Source organism: Oryzias melastigma, linkage group LG13 (assembly GCF_002922805.2).
Source record: "Oryzias melastigma strain HK-1 linkage group LG13, ASM292280v2, whole genome shotgun sequence".
In the NCBI taxonomy this organism is placed as follows: Eukaryota; Metazoa; Chordata; class Actinopteri; order Beloniformes; family Adrianichthyidae; genus Oryzias; species Oryzias melastigma.
In genome coordinates this window covers 16,691,666-16,710,137 of record NC_050524.1, presented here as the reverse complement: position 1 = coordinate 16,710,137, position 18,472 = coordinate 16,691,666, and the positions used below count along the sequence as shown (strand labels likewise).

The 18,472-nt window shown below is 39.3% G+C and overlaps 2 protein-coding genes across 3 annotated transcripts; one reads left to right on the top strand and one right to left on the bottom strand.

Moving 5' to 3' along the window:
- Positions 1-2,457: 2,457 nt before the first annotated feature.
- Positions 2,458-16,535, bottom strand: ppp2r1bb (protein phosphatase 2, regulatory subunit A, beta b). The gene is made up of 15 exons (XM_024277213.2): positions 16,405-16,535; positions 15,713-15,803; positions 15,062-15,162; positions 14,734-14,966; positions 14,450-14,597; positions 14,174-14,329; positions 12,994-13,108; positions 12,836-12,906; positions 9,881-10,015; positions 8,154-8,327; positions 7,956-8,016; positions 4,654-4,808; positions 4,412-4,554; positions 3,766-3,857; positions 2,458-3,683 (listed from the first exon to the last, which is right to left on the bottom strand). Exons 1-15 carry the CDS (start codon positions 16,480-16,482, stop codon positions 3,667-3,669), a joined length of 1,770 nt encoding a protein of 589 aa, XP_024132981.1. The 5' UTR covers positions 16,483-16,535; the 3' UTR covers positions 2,458-3,666.
- med29 (mediator complex subunit 29) lies at positions 16,490-18,409 on the top strand. Of its 2 annotated transcripts, none has more exons than XM_024277220.2 (5): positions 16,490-16,630; positions 16,912-17,092; positions 17,214-17,272; positions 17,388-17,466; positions 17,989-18,409. In XM_024277220.2, the coding sequence occupies exons 2-5, from the start codon at positions 16,925-16,927 to the stop codon at positions 18,214-18,216; spliced, it is 534 nt and encodes a 177-aa protein (XP_024132988.1). In that variant the 5' UTR covers positions 16,490-16,630; positions 16,912-16,924; the 3' UTR covers positions 18,217-18,409. The 2 variants fall into 2 exon arrangements, with proteins under 2 accessions (XP_024132988.1, XP_024132987.1); XM_024277219.2 differs by having other exon boundaries at positions 17,382-17,466.
- The last annotated feature ends 63 nt before the right edge of the window (positions 18,410-18,472 follow it).

Genomic DNA, 18,472 nt, shown 5'->3' with positions numbered 1-18,472 from the left:
TGTGCCTTCTTGGGGGCGTAGAGGGGATTCAGCTGTTGGTGATGGGCCTGTTTATATAAGACTGTTCATTATGCCAGTTCTGCTTTGTGATGCAAATCCTTCAACCGCTTTTTAATTAATCAAATTAGCCCTAAATGAGTGACCCGCTCTGCAGTGGACATGAGAAACTGGAGGTCGATTTCCTGCTTGATAACCCCTTTACCGTGATGGGTTAGCTATGCGACTCGGTCAGACACTCCAGGGATGATCGCATTGTGATGCTGTGGGAAAGATGTAAAAACTTTCATTGTAGGTTCTGGAGACATCCCATAATCCTTTTAAATCTGCAATCCCAAGCAAAGGCGGTGAGTGTGCAGCCTGCGGATTTCTTCTTGTCCAAGCAGGCGTGAGTTGCAGCAGTCGCTGCGAACATCCAGGCCGGGGCTTGCTTCCAATGTGAGAGAACATGTCAATCCGTCCGGCCCACACAGACGGAGAACAGCTAATCCCACTAATGCAGCACCGGGGGTTTGCTGGACAGGGGTGGGGTCAATCTGTTCATGGAAATGCCGGTCCTTTCCTGGGATGAGGGGCATGCGTCCAGCACCGCCGCCAAAACCACAGCACGGTCTGGGTCACACTCATCTATGACCGCACAAACCTCCCACGCGATCAGATTTCATCTCTTTTACATTTGACACATGTGGCTCCGAGAGGATGATCACTGCTGAGCTCTGAAACAATTTATGATTCTGATTATGGTCTAACCTCTGCTTTCAGATGACAAAAACATCCATTTCACTGAAAGGCTTGTGCTAAATTAAAAGTGAACAGGACACCGGCATATTCCAGCTCGCCGTGGTTATTTATAGTGCATATTCACCGGCCCTGAATGCCTGAGAGACCTCCAGCAGACGGCCTGCTGCAGACACTCTTACGTGACAAAAAGAGAAAGCTGACACAATAGAAATCCTTTTTTTTTTGCCTGGAAAATGTCACAATATCGAAGACCTCCTCCCTCCATAGGCCAAAACCTACTGTAATGACATCAATGGTTGTCATGGCAACCAGAGGAGGGCAGATGACAACATCCTGCTGCATGTTTGAGAGCAGATCCCATCATTACTGGAGATTAGAGACAGTATTCATCTTTTTTTTTTTCTTTCCTTCATTTCTGTCACCGAAGTTCTGGAGAACAAAGTGCAGCTTCTGAGGAAGTGATGCTGCTTCTGCTTCGTGTGTGCATGGATCACTAAAGCGTTTCCCTCTAATTACATCTCCATTGAAGGTCATGCTGAACTCCTGGTCTCTAAGCACACGCTGGACAGCAGATGGACAGAGTCAAAAAAAAATCCCAGCACACATGACCCAGTAGAGCCTGGAGAAGGCTGTGAGCTGGATGTGTGATGTGAGCCAAGAGTCAAACACGCAGCGCCCGGGTGATCCTCTGATTCCAGCAGGAGGACGAAAAAAAGGAAAAAGTTTGCTCAACCCTTCTCTGAAGGATGACACAACAAGGAGGAGCAAGGTGACTTGAAGAAATTGGAGGCTAACATGCCTCTTTCCCTCCTCACAAACCGACGTTTGTCATTTGTCATCCTGACCTCTGTGAGTGTCATGCTGCGTGGGGGCTTTGCTTGACTCCTTTCATTATAAATGACACAGTCCTGGGAGGCCGCTGCATTGACGTCAAGCCCCTGGGCTCAGTCAGAAGCTGCTGAAAATCCCCACAAATAACTGGATCTAAATAGAAAACGTGGAGCTGCTTCATTACTGCCTGATGAACTCTGCTGGATTTAGGGGCTGGATTAGTCCTCTTTCCCAATAATTACGTTTTAATGATGATATTTGGCTTTGCTTTGAATCACGAGCTTAAATAGTGTAGCCTGTGAAGGAAATCTAAGTTGATACATATTAAATAAAAAGCCGGAGTTGTCAAGTCACAGTTAAATGCAGAGGCCACACCCACCTGGGTATCACAGGACGCTGTGTGCTGAATCCTAGCGAGTTAAAAAGCAAAGAAAAATCTCTTCAGCGAGAATTGGGAAAGTGGACACCAGCGAGGGCTGATGGGAGATTTGAGGAGATTAAGGAACTTTAAGATTTTTATTGACCTAATCCTCTACTTGGACTGCTCATCTGGAATTAACAAGGATAGAACTTTATTTTAATCATCTTTAAAGACTAATAAATTGGTTTATAATGAGCATCTCAGCCTTATTTCTGTTTTGCTTCAGTAGCAGGAGGGAGTGTGACGGGTCAGATCCCGTCCCGCTCTGCAAGCCGTCCCGGAGGACCCTCGCTCTCATCTGCCGCCAATCAAACCGGAGCTGAACCAACAGGAAGCTGAAGGCTCCTCAAGACAAACATCTTAAACTGAGGAACATCCACCTTCCGAAGTTTCCACTGAATAGACTGTCAATGTTGACACTAATAAAGTTTTAACGGGATTTAAACAAAAAAAAAAGGAAGCCTAAGCAGATTTGTGTTACTTTATTCAGACCAAGATACAGTAGTACATCATCCCAACTGTGACCAAAAAAAAACCCCAAATAAAAACCAGTACTTTTAAGACAAGACAATCAATAATCAGGTTTATTCAGGAAAAACGAGGGAGGGGGAGGACAGCCGCAAAGAAAAAAAACTGGACAACGGTTCTCCCTGCCCATTCCCATCCCATAATAAAACATTATGCAGCTTTAGACACATGCCGAGTCCTCGGTTCTAATGGAGGTTTGACGATCCTCTTGGGTTCAGGGAATTTTGGTGATTAAAGGAGACAATTATGGATTGAAATCTGCTATTTTATTTCCACGCCCTGTGAAAGGTGGACAAATTAAATGTCCTTTAAAGACGAGAACATTGTCTTTATGGAACAAACTGTTTATCTGGGTATATTGAAAAAGCATTAACATAACTGCTATGAGCAAGCACAAATCAAAGCTGACTCCTCCTGTGGGCTTATCAAGAAAAATCACTCAGGATTTGAAGGAGGGATAATAAGCAGCGAGCTACAATCGGCTGGTCCCCATTACACTGAGCCACAGAAGCGTCTTTCACCAATTCATTTGTTTTTTTGCCACGAAGCACAAGGAGGAGAAAAGTGTGAAGCTGATAAAGACATGCAATCACCTTGAGGGTTAGATTAGATTATTTGCGATGGCAGACCCCCCTCCCTCTGTTATTTCTATGTCAGGGTGTTGTAATGACAGCTCTGCAAAGCTAAAGAGCAGGTTCTGCTCTGGAGTAGGGGCGTCTTGATGAGCCGTGCCAGCCTTCAGGGGAAGAGCAAACCAAAACAAACATCTGGAGCGAGAAACGCGAGCTAGCGCAGATCTAGAGCGTATAGATATTGCCTCTTGTAGTGACTGGCTAAAGTACAACAGTATGGAGGAAGAAAGGGAGGAATGGGAGGGGCTTCGGTGGAGTGAGCACAGTAGCGCATCAGTGGGCGTGCACCACTTAACTCAATGTCATCACACCCTACCTGTCTAAAAGCACTCATTTACAGCAAAGAATGCCTGAACATGGACTACCGTTAAACAGTAAAAAAAAGAAAAAAAAAGAAAACAATTGTTAACAGTTTTTCTATACATCACCAGTTGTTCCTGAACATCAATAAATATCCTGTAAAAGTGTAATTTTGTTTGCATGAAATCTCTGCTTTAAGCTGTTGATTTGGGATGGTTATGCGAGGGCCAGAACTGCAGAGGAAGAACAAAAACAGGAAGTTTAGTAAATTGAAGTTGAGTGACTTGGTGCTGGGGGGATGAAAACAAAACGTACCACTAATAGCCTCCTGGGCAAAATACTTGACATCCATGTCAGAGTCAGTGGCCAGCTTCTCCAGCACCGGCTTCACTTCTGTTTGCAGAGCACTAAAACAAACAAAGAGCATCGTTTATGCATGTTTTTCACTGAGGGCGTTTTCAGACTGGAAGACTCTGTTGGTCCGGATTGAGTCCTGAACCTTACGTTTGTTCTGTATTCAGACCGACAACTACCGGACATGTATGCACCGAACCAAAGATTGTAAAGAAAGACGCGTGGCTAAAGGGCCCAATCGGAATTCTTCCTTTCTCCCTACCCCTTGTCCCTTCCCCTTCATTTATCCCTCCAAACGGAGGGAAGAATTTGGATTGGGCCTAAAGCTCTCTTTAGTCGTTGGACAGTATTTACGAGGGCGGGCAAAGAAACGAGAGAAGGAATACTGGAAATATATTCAGATTGAGGATATTTGGAGTGAACCTGAGCTCAGTCCGTTTGGAAACGAACATCAAAAGAGGGGTCAGAGAGCCGTTTCTGGACCCAAAAGAGGGTCTGCTTGAGAGTATTTAGACTAAAACTTTGGTTCACTTTAAGCAAACAAAACGTGTCAAGTCTGAATCCACCCTTAAACTTTATCATCATGAAAACACTCAGGTTGACATACTTGCTGTCGAGGACCGGGCCAATCTTCTGCAGGGACTTGGCCACATTGAAGCGGACGTTAGCCACCTGGTCGTTGGACATCTTCAGGACCACGGGCAGCATCTGCTTCGTGGTGATCTCCTGACCACATGCTTCTGACAAAGCCTAAGACACACACAAACATTTTTTTAAATATATCGAAACACTGAATCAAGCAGCTGGGTTACCAAAGGTTTGCCCACATGAAGAGTGTAATTTACTCACATTGATGCAGAACAGAGTGGTCATCCTGTGGAGGTAATTGGGGTCGTTGGCCATTCCAAGAACTTTGGGCACAATGGTGTTCTGAGCCCACTCTGCCCCAAACTTCTCCACAAGCTTCATGAGGTTACAAGTGGCCGCCTCACGGATGGCATACACTAGAAAATACCGGAGATTTGTTAGAAACCAGCAGGATTTTCTTCACACGAGCTCTCCGGCTGTATTCTTCACCTGCAAATTCAAGCCTGTGCATGTAAAATCCTTTTTTATTGAACAACCCGAGGCTCCTTTGATGGGGTTTTATTCTAAAACCAATAGGGCGGGGTGCTGGTGCCAAAACACTGAATCGGTTGGATTTAGACTCATGAGTGCAGGATTAAACACACCTGCATGTCACATGGTCCAGACGAAAGCACCACAATGCAGCAGTTATGAGAATCTAGCACGACACTTCAGTGACGCACATGAGCTGGTGCGTCACTAAAGTATATAGGCCGGTTGACTGGAAATGGCAAAAGGAATCAATTTGAAAATCAGCACATTTTAAGGCAAAGATCAAGCTCTGGATGACGAGTCTAAAAAAAAAAAAAATCAATTAAAGACAGACCACTCATCTGTCAAGTTTAAGTCATGAACAGAAGAGTGATCCAAAGTAGCATCAGAATTAAGAGGGATGATAAAGGTTAGACCAACCCTAACCTTAAACCTGCTGCTTCACTGAATAACAGCCCCCTTTACGCCGTTTATTTAGCAAAAAGTTCAGCCAAAGAGCATGTGACTACACACACAGCTTAGGTGTTTCAACTAAATAAGGAAAAAGCTAACCAAGTCTTGTTTTAGATCATTTAACAACAAAACCTGAAAATGTTCTCCACAGTTTTCCATCCTCAAAGTTCTTCAACATTTTACACTCTAGGGTTTACATATTGGTAAAGAGCCCGTATGAAAAAAGTCGTTTTTTTTTTCTCCGAGGCATAATCAGCTGATTCCGGTTGATTACATCCACACTTCGCTGTTGTGTAGTGCAGCGTGATGTTGTGTTTCTCCGCTTTAGAATAAGCTGGAGTTTCGTTAATTGCGTCAGCTGTTGAAGAGTCACCATAACCAAAAGAATGTAAAGCTCCGGTGTTGAAGCCAATTCATTTTTCTCAGAACTTGTGTCTGTGAGCGGAACTTCAGTCTCAGTTTTTAAACGGAAAAAATGCTCTCGCTAGTTTTACTTTGAAAACCAGAAGCTTCACCGACACGAAGATTTATTTACTTCCGGTGACAGTAGCACTGCACATCCGTCTTTGTTTTAGTTCATAAACCTAAAATCCAATATTATTCTACAGCAAAAAAATAGTGTCCCCAGATAATATTTGACTAAACTCTACAATATTTATGAAGATCGCAAATCAGCAATCTTGGATGTCGCAAATATTCGTACTCGAATGTTCGGGAGCAGATCGCGAGTATCCAGATACTTGTTACAGCCCTTGTTCTGCAAGTTATTCAAGCTATAAACTAACAAATCAGTAGTAGGGGGGTCTCATGTCGAATGATTAAAACATTTGACAGATACGCCTAAGCTTCCGTTCAAGTGATAGGGGTGTGGCCTTCTAACAAGCTTACTCCTGATTGGCAAGAGTGGTTACCATAGAAACGTAACCTGAGATCGACTGGGACCAATCACTGCTTACTAGGGTATCACTAGACACTGTTTGGCCCAAACGTGTATCAATTTGGACATTGGGGAGCGAGGGAAAAATTCCACATCAAGCATTATTTTCTTGCAATTTTTTTTTTTTTAATTTGGTCTCAAGACATGTAACTGTAATCAGAAGCTACATGTTTTTTTCATATTTGTTTATGTTTAAGTTCACAGATTAGTGAGTGGATATTTGTGTGTTGAAGTACTTTACATGTGTTCTTAAATATATGTATAGGCTTTTCAAAAAAGTAATTTTAGGCTTTTATCTTCTTTTTTTTTTTAAACTGATCCAAAAAATGATCTGAACAGTGAGTTTTGTGACCCTTTACACCCCTACTGGTTACTAGCGTTGGAGCAGGAAGTAAGTTATTTAATATGGTTGACATCACACTGTCTCAGTCCAGTTCTCATATTAAGTCAAATAACCCAATATAATCTGTCAAACTTTCACATTAAGCTACAAATGAAATTGTAGTGTAGATCACACATGTAAAGCCACCAAAATAGGAAAAAATATGTAGTTAGGTGTTTTAATCTCTGTAAGATCTGACTTAAAAAAAACCACGTAAATTCTAAAATACGAGTCACACAAACTCAGATCTTGAACCAAAAAGTTTCTCAACCAGTAACCCCAAAAATGGTACTTCTTCAGATGGTGTGTAAAAGTAAAAACAAACAAAAACAAATGATTTTGGTTGTCTGTGAAGCTTATTTTTTCCACAGAGCTTTACATGTTAAACTTCTCAAACAATTTAGCAGAGTAACAGTAAAAGCAGAGTGAAAAAGAACAAATCAATAAAAGATAAATTACTAAGTATCTCACACAAATACATAGCACCATCTTTCTAAGAATAAGAACTGAAGTTGGAGCAATAGCTGGCGAATATCTGTGTGGAAAATTGCCAAACATCAAAGCATTGATCTGTTGTATAAAATTCCACATGGAGACAAAGAAAGACGCTCTTATGGAACAAGTTGGTATGGGAAAAATTCCAGACAGATATCTGCAGACCCGTCTTTCTTTGAAAGGCTTACGTAAGGCTGGCACAGCCTTAACCCGAACCATTCACTCACAGACTCACACCAACCGCATTCCAATGATGTAACCCAGCTGGCCCTTTGTCCTCACTGCTGAGTGTGTGCCTCTCTAATTGGAAACCCCAATGTCAAGAGAACAACATACATGCAGGGAACAACTATTTTAATGAGTCGATACGGAGCGCTGCTCTGTTTGCAGGCCTCCATACCGATATAGGCTGAACTTTTAAATAACTGTTTAGGTTCAAGGTTAATCTACCCAATAAGAGACCAGAGGATTAACTATACGGCTCCAGGTGACACCATTGCTTAGAAAAACTGCTCACAACTACTTTACCACTAATATGTTTAAACGTTTGTACTTAAAGAACAACCAGCAATCTTCAAATGAAAACAGATTTCCAGCTACATGCACTAAAGATCTGTTGCACACAGGAGTGATGACGTACAAATTTAAGGGATAGAAAAAAAGGGATTTTAGTTCAAAAACCTTTAGCAGCTAATGCTAACATACTCTTAAATTGAGCTCACATACTCATAAAGCCGCTTTAAAAGCACAAAAACTGTTTCTTACCATGATCAATTAGCCAGGCCATGCAGAGTGTGTTGAGCTTTTCATCAAAGAACTCCACCCCCTGAGGAAACATGGGGACACAAACATGAGAGCGACTTCTGCAAACGTTTGAAAAAAGTTTCAGTTTTTGGCACACTCTGACAATGTTTTTATTTTCTTGAATTAGGAAAGCTCCTTTATCTAGCACATGTGACTCACCAGTTGCCCCGCCAACAAGGGCATGTACTCTATGATGGCGAGACGAACCCGCCACTTGGCATCCTCAGCCAACTCCACAATGGCGGGCAGCAGTGACTGTGACAGCTGCCGTATGCCGATCACCTCATTCACACAGTCCAGATTGGAGATGATATTCAGACGCACCTCAGGGCACTATAGACAAAAAAACAAACAAAAAACATGTTTATCAACACATCAGCAAAACCAGAACGATCTAAAAAATTCAAATTTATTCATTTATTATTTACTAAATCAAACATCTTTGAGTCTAAACAGATTTTCAGCTCAGTTATGCCAAGCTACTTTATCTGCTCTAAACAAACTTGACCTCTGTAGAAAAAAAAACAAAACAAAGACCTAGAGTACAAACAAATACCAAAACCCAATCTAATGAAAAAGTCACATAAAGGATGATTATAATAAGAAAATGAAAGACAAAATGTAATATCAGCCAAACTATTTCTCATCTTGAAACACTTCAACCAGCCTAAAGTAAATCTGTCAGCCTGAATTCAACTGATGAAGAGACTTTTGGTGGTGTTTGTAGGAAGAGGAAAACAGGCCATCTTTTAATAGTACTATAAGAAGAGGCAGCAGAGGAATCAAGAGTCTCTCAAAAACATTTCCATAAATAAGTTTTTTTTTTTTTTACACAATCCGAAAACAATTTTCCAATTAGGATTTGTGTAAAACATTAATAAAACTGCTAGTTAATTATTTTTTAAAAAGCAGTTTTTCCACTTTATTAAACACATCTCTTAAAAAACTTTTATTCCTCCTAAAACTACCAATATTTAATCTTCAATATTTAAAATGTTAAACACAAATCTAAAAATTTAGGTTAATGCATGTTGAAAATAGTGGCTTGGCCCGTTTCTTTGGCTCATGCAATCTTTGTTGTACAGACTCTGGGAAGACGTTTACTACATATAGTGGATTAGTGACTGGCTAATGTACATTTTAAGTGAAACTGAAAATATAAAACATTTTTTATGCAGTAATAAATGGATCGCCCAAGAGTCCCTTCTGATGAGTGGCAGGCAGCAGAAAGTAGACAAAAGAACTAAAAGTGACTGTGTTGCTTAATGCAATGTGGTTGTAAAATATGGATGCAACAAAGAAAAAAGAAGTTAAGGAAAAACAATTCGTCTAAAGGTCTGTAAAGGAATCTCTTGATGAAAAACTCATCTTTAAATGTCGATATTGTGGCCTGGATGTCCATAAAAACAAAACAAAAAAATGCTAGTTTGAGAAGTTTTAAGAGCAAGGAAATAGGACAGTAATTTAATTTAGAAGATTAATGCGGAGCAAGTCAGGACTACACACTGACATTCTCAGCTGGCGTGTGGGCCAAGACTTTAGTCACGCGTTCCACACAGCAACAGATAAAGCCAATGCAAAATATTCAATTCTTTCTTAGTGAAGAAAATATAAATAAAATCCTCTAAAAACCAGATTTAATATTTTTCAAATTTTAATCTAGTTTCACTACCTACAGAGCAGACCCTGCTCCTCTTCATTCAGATACATTTGTGGGCTATGATCAAGTGTTTTGCTTCACACACCAAAGGAATACGACTAATACCTAATGCTTCCAAATGAGGTATTTCTAATAAATTATGTCAAACGTAAACCTGTGTTGTCGATACTAAAAGCCAGTTTGAAATAGACTGTAATGCTTTATGTTTGGGTTGCATTTCCTTTACCTCATCTTTAAGCTGAGCCAGGAAGAGAGGCAGCAAGTGCTCAATTGTGTTGTCCTTGCCCAGTATGGTGGAAAGGCCCATTATGACCGAGGCCAGAGCGGACTTCACATGCTGGTTGGTGTCTGAGACAAGTTCCTGGACAGAGACGGGACACATAAAACAGAAGGGAAAAACACACATGAGTTAGCCCATAAAATTAAGATATTAACCAATATGCCATTGTAGCATCAAAATAAACAAGTTTTAGGTAGAAAAAGGAAATAGACAACAGTAAGTGATGGTAGTGGTAATAATTATTATAAACCGTGTATATTCAAGTAATTTTTAAGTTTGAATGAAAAAAAAAACCAAATAATCCAGGCTTCAAAATGTTGTAACTCAACCACAAAAGGAAAGACTGAAGTCACACATATAATCCAGACAGCAGAAAAACACAAACCAAAACTAAAACCCAGACCATTCTGCACATTTATTGCAATTTATTGTCTATTTGAGCCTTCTCTGTAGGCACTGCATTCCTAATAATTGACGGTAACCCAGTCAGGTCATACAACATTCTTATGCTCTTCTGAGTTTCATGTGAAAAGTTAATTGTCATTTCAACAACACAGTTTAACCTTAAAAGTAGGACTGAGTTTGGTGCTGACCAGACCACCAGCAACAATGTGGGATTGAGTGGGCACTGACACATGGACATCCGAGGCAGGATCCGAACCTGCGACCTTCTGATCAGACCACATTAGACCCCAGTAGTGATGGTACAAGTGTTCACAACCAAAAAAAAAAATCATAAATGGGATATTTAAAATAAAATCTAACCAGAGAATTAGACTCAAATTAATTATCCATTTTGGCAGGGATAGCCAGCCCTACTTTTAAGTTCTGTAAAAAACAAAAAAAAAATGTTCATGACATTATTTAGGATTTAATTTAAAGTGAAACATATTTGAAATGGGCTTGTCTTTGGTCTCATCTCCACTTTGTTTAGGTTTTTTTAAAAACTGTAAAGCAGTATTGGGCCCAAATTGTTAAGGAGTCATAAATACATTTCTAATTGTACACAGAAAAAACAAGTCACAAAAGTTCAAATAATGATTGCATAACTAGACTAAAAGTGTATTGTGCACTGAGAAAGCCTCCAGAAGTGTGACAGGCCAGGACACTAAGAGACCTTGGAGGTCGCCTTGGTTAGTTGGAAGCCAACAGCAAAACAAAAAAGCCACATGCTATCTGGTCATGGTCAAGCTGTGCTTTGACAGAAGCTGCAACAACAAAAGGAGCACTGGGACGCAAACTGTGAACATGTGCACCTAAAAGATTATTCAGTTTAACTTCTGAAAGGGAAACTGAAGAATAGCCAGTATGCCAGTATGGCAGAACATTCCTCTGTTCTGCAGATATTGACTAAAGAATGGCCAAATGATATACAATTTTTATCCATAAATACATTTTACCTGAATAAATAAAAGTTAGTTAAATAAATATTTAAAGTCCGTATGCTTAAATTCTACATGATCACACTAACTACGGTGGAACTTGTAAACATGAGCAATATTTTCCACAGTTGTCATGTTTTTTGTTTTACCAAGACTGTGGAGTTGTTTTTACACACACAGCTTTGAGGCTCTCCTTGTTTGTTGACAGGATAAGTAGAGCATATCTTTCTGACTCGGTTCAGTGGTTTTTAAAAAAACAAAATATCGAGGAATTTAAGATCAAAGACGATACCCTCTTAACACTGCTTAAAAGCACATTTAGTCAGACCAAAAAACAAACAAAAACTGGTAATGAACTAGGAATTTGAAATAACCATTATAATACAGGTTATTCATTCCCTAATGCAACAGTGCCACCTGGTGTTCAGATTGAACCAAAAGACATATGAAGTTGTGTCTCGTCTTTAAAGGGAATCCAAAAAATAGTTTAGATATTTGTGACACCAAGCAGTGCTGGGCAATATGGAAAAAAATTGTATATCATGATAGGTGTATATATATATATATATATATATATATATATATATATATCATAGTATACCACAATAAAGTATATTATAGTCTGCATTTTTTTTAAATAAAAATGTCATTACATACTTTTCTCTGAGTATTTTTTCAAGTAACATGTGACTGAATAGCTAAAAATTAGGAACATTTTTAGTAAGAAAACACATTTTTGCACAAAAGTTTAGCAATAAAAATAAACAAATAGAAATGATAGAAGAGAAATGGCACGATAGACACTTTTCTATCACCCTCACAATATGTATGGTCATATTGCCCAGCACTAACTCCAAGGGTCAGTTCACATTTGCAAGTGGACAAATTTAATTTTATTTAAGCCAATGGATCCTACGTAAATAGAAGACAAGAAAGAGAAGAAACTGCTGTTCCAATGGGAAACTTTGCTTTACAATTATTCCAAGTAACATTACATTATGATGAGCTATGGGATCGCACACCAAATAAACTATGAAATTGTTTTAAAAAAAATTAGTTCAAAGGGAAAAACAACAAATATTATACAGAAAATGAACTTTGAAACAAATATTATTCAGAAAATGAAAACAATATATAAAGCTAAAACAAAATAAATCTACATTTTAGATTAATAGAAAGTATAAATTAGCTTGGTACATGTCTTCTAGAAAATAAATATTTACATTGATTTTAAATTAAATATTTTAGTATTAAATGAAACACTACAAAATAATCTTTTCGGTAGAGATTTTAAACCAAATACAGTACATTACTTTGACCAATATTGGTATTGCTTGTAAAAATCCAAATATTAGAGACAATAGCCCACGTCAACATGAAGGTTTTGAGAAAGACTTTAATTAGAAATAACCTGGTTTTAGACTCAAGAATATATGCTAAAGCAGTTCAGAATAAAATGTAAGTGGAAAATAAGACGTGGGAACAGTTTCATAACGTAACAGTCAAATATATTTTTTACCTTGACACAGGGCAGAATGTGAGTCATGATGATTTGCTCACGGTTGTCCTCTGGGAGGTTCTCGCAGAATTCTACCACAAAGAAAATATCGATCACAACTCGGAAACAGACAGGAAAGGAAGTTAAGCAGAATTCTTCATTTGTCAAGTCCCCCATACCTTTGACTTTGTTGGCCGCAGCAGCACGGACCTCAGCTTCACAGTCTTTAAGAAGATTCTGGAAGGCAGGGACCAGGTCGTTTTTGGTGATTTCAGACCCAACTGCTTTCTGGAGCTGTAAAAGGAGGAAACAGGAAAAAAATGTCAGAGTTCAGTTATATTATTAAAAAGCAGAAGATAAACAAGGTAAATATGGTGGAACAGAAACATTTCCTTAAATAAGTAGTCATAATAATATTTAACAGAGTACTATTAGCAAAAGCACAAACAAAATTGTCTGGAATATTTATTTATCAATAAAGTAACACTATAGTTTACAGGAAAATTGAACCGTGAAACATATTCAAGTTGAAGTGTGAGCACCACCTAGAGTATGGATGTAATATTGTTTCTATTTCTAAAAATGTGGATGAAAAGTGTTACTGTCAGAGCCAATCATGGCCTACTGATTATCAACATGGATCCCCAGTTAGTTACAATCACAAATACAAATGCCACCACGCAGTGGGAAAGCATCGGCAGAATCTTCAAGAGTCTGTGCCACTACTGTCCGACTTTTTTTTCTTCATGAATGTCGATGGCAGCAGTCAGGCAGCCATCAGGCGTGCAGAATGGCCTGGGCTACTGGCGGAATATGATATGGACGGCCACTGTTCGGAAACATTTACACATTGCAGAACCAGAGCTGCTGCCGGCTGGTGATTTTGTCATGGCGCCAATCCCCGTCTGTCACTGGACTGCCACCGCACAACCTAGAAACGTGCTTGGGGAGCCACTGGATGATGTCAACTTTTAGAGAGAAATCATCCAGTCGCCATAAAATTTTAACTTTTTCTTAAAACCTCAGAGGCCCTCGTGTGGCAAGTAAAAATGTGACTGCTGCCTCTCGATTATAAATGCCCCTGTGTGGCCACCTGCAGAATTTGCTGAAAAACTTGCCTTTAGATCCCCGTGTGGTGGCATTTTTGGATATGTGACCATAATCTTAGAGGGTCACTGGAGGAAGCAATACAGACAGGATTAAACCTTGCTGCATCATAGTGGTGCCTCTAAAAGGAGGCTCCCACATCTAATTCCTCCACTGGAGCTTGACTGAAGTAGCCACAGCTTGTATTGTATTTATGAATACAAAACCAGCACTTAATTCACTTTGGTGATGGCAAGAAGGTTGTTCCTCTACCTCTGAGAACTTGTCAGCCACCATGTAGCGAACTCTCCAAGACTTGTCTTCTGCAGCCTGGCGAAGGGTTGGCATCACCAATGTCTCCAAGTCCTCTTGTGGCAGCAGAGTAGCAATGCTTACACAAGCCTCCACTGCGAGCAACCGCACAGAGTCCTGAGAAAAATGGTACATGAAGTCAGTTTGGTGGCAACTAGAGGATGCAGCAGTCAAATGCACACAGCCCAAATTGCTAAACTGCTGGTTTATGTAACAAAGGAAGAGAAGCAATAATACCTGCTCATCGGAAGCCAAAGCAGTGAAGAGGGAAATGATGTCACTTTTTACATATTCAGGCTCCAGGACTTTGGCAAACTCCCCCAACTTAGATGCAGCAGCTCGACGCACCATTGGGGTGTCATCTGAACACAAGGTGCGAAAATGCCTAACAAAAAGGAAAACACCATAAGTTAAAAAAACAAAAAAAAACGTTTAAAACAAATGTAGTAAAAAATAATAGTAATAAACCAACACACCCAGTTTGATCTTTAAAGCATTTAAAAGCAATAGAATCCACTTACTGACGAATTTCAGCCTTGACGGTGCTGGATACCCGGGGATAACACACGCTGAAGAGGCCACAAGCTGAAGTGCGAGAGGTGAACCAGTCACCACTGGCCAGCCGCTTCACCAAAGGCTCAAAGTGGACCTCCAGGTCAACTGGAGAGTGCTCCTGAGAGATCTTTCGCAGGGATTCCACAGCTTTGTCTCTGACAACCGTTTCTTCCACTGTTGCAAGACTCTCCAGAGGAGGCTGGATGCAAAGAGGAAATTCAATTGCAGAAGATTTATTTCTGGACCACATCAACATCGTTTTAACGAAAAAATTTCAGCTACTTCAAAACTTACCAAGAGGCAGTGAACATACTCTGGTCCCCCCACCAGCATAGTGAAATTGCCAAGCTGCTCAGCCAATGCCAAAAGCACTTCATCTTCATCATAGATAGTGTCTGAAAATCACATGATATTTTTCCCTTTAAGACAAAATTTAAGAACAATTCCACAATAGATAAGACCTGTAGTACTACACTTTTAAATAATTTTCAAGTTAAATTTCTACAAATTAAAGTTTAGAGTTCTAAAAACAACTTAAAATAGAATTAGTACCAATTTTATGATCAGATTGGTTGGCAAAGGTACAGCTAGTCCCAAAAATATTCACAAGAATCAAATAAAAGGCTCTCATTCAGGGCATAGTCCAAGTTTTAGTTCCATGTGCCGGTCATGAGGCAGCAGAACATATTTGTGTTCTGTTATCACACCACCAGGGATTCAAAAGTGGGAATATTTGTGGAGATGGAAGAAACTTAGTGGGCTGGTTGTTCTTTTTTTAGGCTTATTGCAAATAAACAGTTTATTGTAGTTATTTTTTGTATGTTAAACAGTGAACATGCTTATTTAGAAAAAAAGTTAAACACATTTAAAGCTAACTAGTAGATTTAAAAAAAAAAAAACCAGACCATACAATTATTATTTCCTGTGGGACTCCAACGACATTACCTGTGAGGAAAGGAAGGAGCTCTGTGCGAGTCCTCTCCACACCGAGAGCTAGTGCAATAGTGGACAGCTTCTTGATGCTGTTGAGACGCAGCTGAAAACAACAAAACATTAACAAAACAAGTGTTAGAAAGAAAAGGTCTCTTTATTCTTTTATGATGTCGAAATTACTGCTGAGCTGTTTTTTCATCCTCCCCGAGTCGAATCGTTCAAGTGTTTATAATTGTGAGAAAAATGTGGTTGAGGTCAAGCCAGAAATGCATTTGAATTTAACATTTATAGTAGGGGAAACACAAACACGAATATAACGTCGTTGGAATGTAAATTAAACCACAAATTCAATCTGTTATTCTAATAGCTAGCTAGTATTTTGACATTCGGCAATGGTAAGCTAGCGGCTACACCAATAACCTCATTGGGTTAAAACTAATCAAATTAAATGAATAACTACGAATATGCGAAGTTTCATTAACCAATTCTACTATCAAACGTCGTTGAAGTTGAAAACGTGACATTATAAGTCATGACAAAGTAGATTTAAATGAGCAGGGTGCGACCGACAGGCCTTAGCCGGGAACGTTAGCTAGCATATTTGCTAACTAGCTAGCAATCGATCGAACGCCCGGATTACGAAATTTTCGATGCCATGTGCCAGCAGTAAATTTGTCATTTAGAAAATTATTTCATTGTACTACCTGGACGTCCTCATTTCTCAATTCGTCGATGAGAACAGCAATAGGGTAGAGAGAATCGTCTCCATCAGCTCCAGCCATTTTGGACACAGTTGCAGTTACCGAATGGCGCTGTTGTGCGGCACTACGGGGTTTCTGCCCCAGAACTACAGCACAGCCCTCCCTACCCGGCGGCTCCTCTGTTGTCAGTAAAGAGCCGCTGAAATACACTTATTTGTTTAGAGAAAAGGTAATCATTAAAAACATGCATTCGTAAAAATGTATATGTGGTAATTATGTTCCTTGTTAATAAATCCTACTTTGATATTAATTTAAAGAAGATGGATTAAAGTGCCGAGCTGGGACTGTTGAATAAACAAAAACATAAGCATACAAAACCACAGATGCCCTTAAAGATTAATCATATGAAATAGAAACGTCGTTTCTTTATATGAAAACGATTTGAAAAGGTCCGGCAAGCCTCGGTTTTAATTTGAAAGGTACAACACCGGAAATGTTTTGTCGGCACAGACTGGGGTTAAAGATGGCGTCTCAACAGCAGCAACAACAGCAAGCGGGTGGGCCGATGTCTCAGCCCGGTTTACAACAACCCGCTTCAATCCAACAACAGCAACAGCTCAGTCAACAGCAAGATATCGACCCAGTTCATAAGTTTAGGATGCTTATTCCACAGCTTAAGGAGAGTTTACAGGTAATTAGGACAAACCGAGATGCTAATGCTAAACTTAAAAACAACCGGCTAATTTACAGACTGCAAATTGTAAGGGTATTTACATTTATTTATTTATTTTTTCTCTATCTCTAATGTTTAGAATCTAATGAAGATCGCATCTATGAACTTGAGCTACAACACTTCCATTGACAATGGCATGTGAGTACTTGATTTGTGGTACTTGAGCCTGCAGCAATGTTATGTTTAATTATAGCAAATGGGTCACCTTTAATGTGTGTCTTGTGTTTGTTTGTTTGTTTTTTTCAAGTAAAAGTAGTGACACGTCTGTTCAGCGTTTTGACAAAAGTTTAGAGGAGTTTTATGCGCTTTGTGATCAGCTGGAGCTGTGTTTGGTAAGAGTTTCTTCACTATCACACTTTTTAATTTCACAATACAGAGTGTACATTTGCTAAACTCGAGTTAAATTTTCTTTGACTTGTTTTTTGTCATCATACATAGGATCAACTTAGGCTTTTTTTCATGTCATGACAATAAACATTCAGCCAATTTGTCAAAAACTGTTCATATGGAAAACGAAATTGAAATGAATTAGAGGGAATAATATAATTGTAGATAATGAAGCATATATGAGATCCTGTGATTTGAAAATATGTTTGTTAGTCTAGTTTAGCTTTAACAGCCACGTATCTATCAAAAACATTCAGCATCTTCAAGAGATTGGAGCTTGCACTTCTAAAATATCAGAGACCCAGCTATGTTTCACATTTTAGGTTTTATTTTTTTAACGTAAACATCCAGACACTAAAATTGTCCCCTGTAACACAATTTTATGTTATTTTTTATTTGATGTAAACAGGATTTGCTAAAAAAAAAAAAAAAAAAAAAAACCTGACATTCTTCTCTGTTTCATGCAGCGACTGGCATACGAGTGCCTCTCTCAGAGCATTGACAGCGCCAAACATTCACCCAACCTGGTCCCAACTGCCACCAAGCCTGACACGGTGCAGACAGAATCCATGTCCTATGCCCAGTATCTTACCATGATCAAATCACAGATCTCCTGCGCCAAAGACATCCACAATGCTTTGCTGGAGTGCTCCAAGAAGATCGCAGGAAAGGGACAACCTCAGGGAATCATGTAGACCTGCATGGACTCTTTACATCCCTTTGTATCGTATTAAATTTCACATGAATCAAGGCTTTAAAAGTCATTTATTGTCTGTACAAAACTCTGACAGTCAACTGTATGTAATGACCAACAGGTGGCGGTAGAGGTACAAGTGGATTTTTTGTTTGTAAGATTTTTGTAATAAATATTAAATTTCCTTTTTGATACTTTTGCCTTGCATTTTGATGTAAAATTGTTAACATTTTAATAAGTGTTAGTACAAAAGCAAA

What these genes read in the sequence shown, in the direction of transcription:
- ppp2r1bb (XM_024277213.2), bottom strand. Translation starts at nt 16,482, where the DNA reads ATGGCTGGAGCTGATGGAGACGATTCTCTCTACCCTATTGCTGTTCTC. An exon ending in GCTCCTTCCTTTCCTCACAG is followed by an intron (nt 15,163 to 15,712) that starts GTAATGTCGTTG and finishes TGTGATTTTCAG; the next exon opens with ACACTATCTATGATGAAGAT. An exon ending in CCACTCTGTTCTGCATCAAT is followed by an intron (nt 4,555 to 4,653) that starts GTGAGTAAATTA and finishes TGTGTGTCTTAG; the next exon opens with GCTTTGTCAGAAGCATGTGG.
- med29 (XM_024277219.2), top strand. Translation starts at nt 16,925, where the DNA reads ATGGCGTCTCAACAGCAGCAACAACAGCAAGCGGGTGGGCCGATGTCT. An exon ending in AGCTTAAGGAGAGTTTACAG is followed by an intron (nt 17,093 to 17,213) that starts GTAATTAGGACA and finishes TCTAATGTTTAG; the next exon opens with AATCTAATGAAGATCGCATC. An exon ending in ACTTCCATTGACAATGGCAT is followed by an intron (nt 17,273 to 17,381) that starts GTGAGTACTTGA and finishes GTTTTTTTCAAG; the next exon opens with TAAAAGTAGTGACACGTCTG.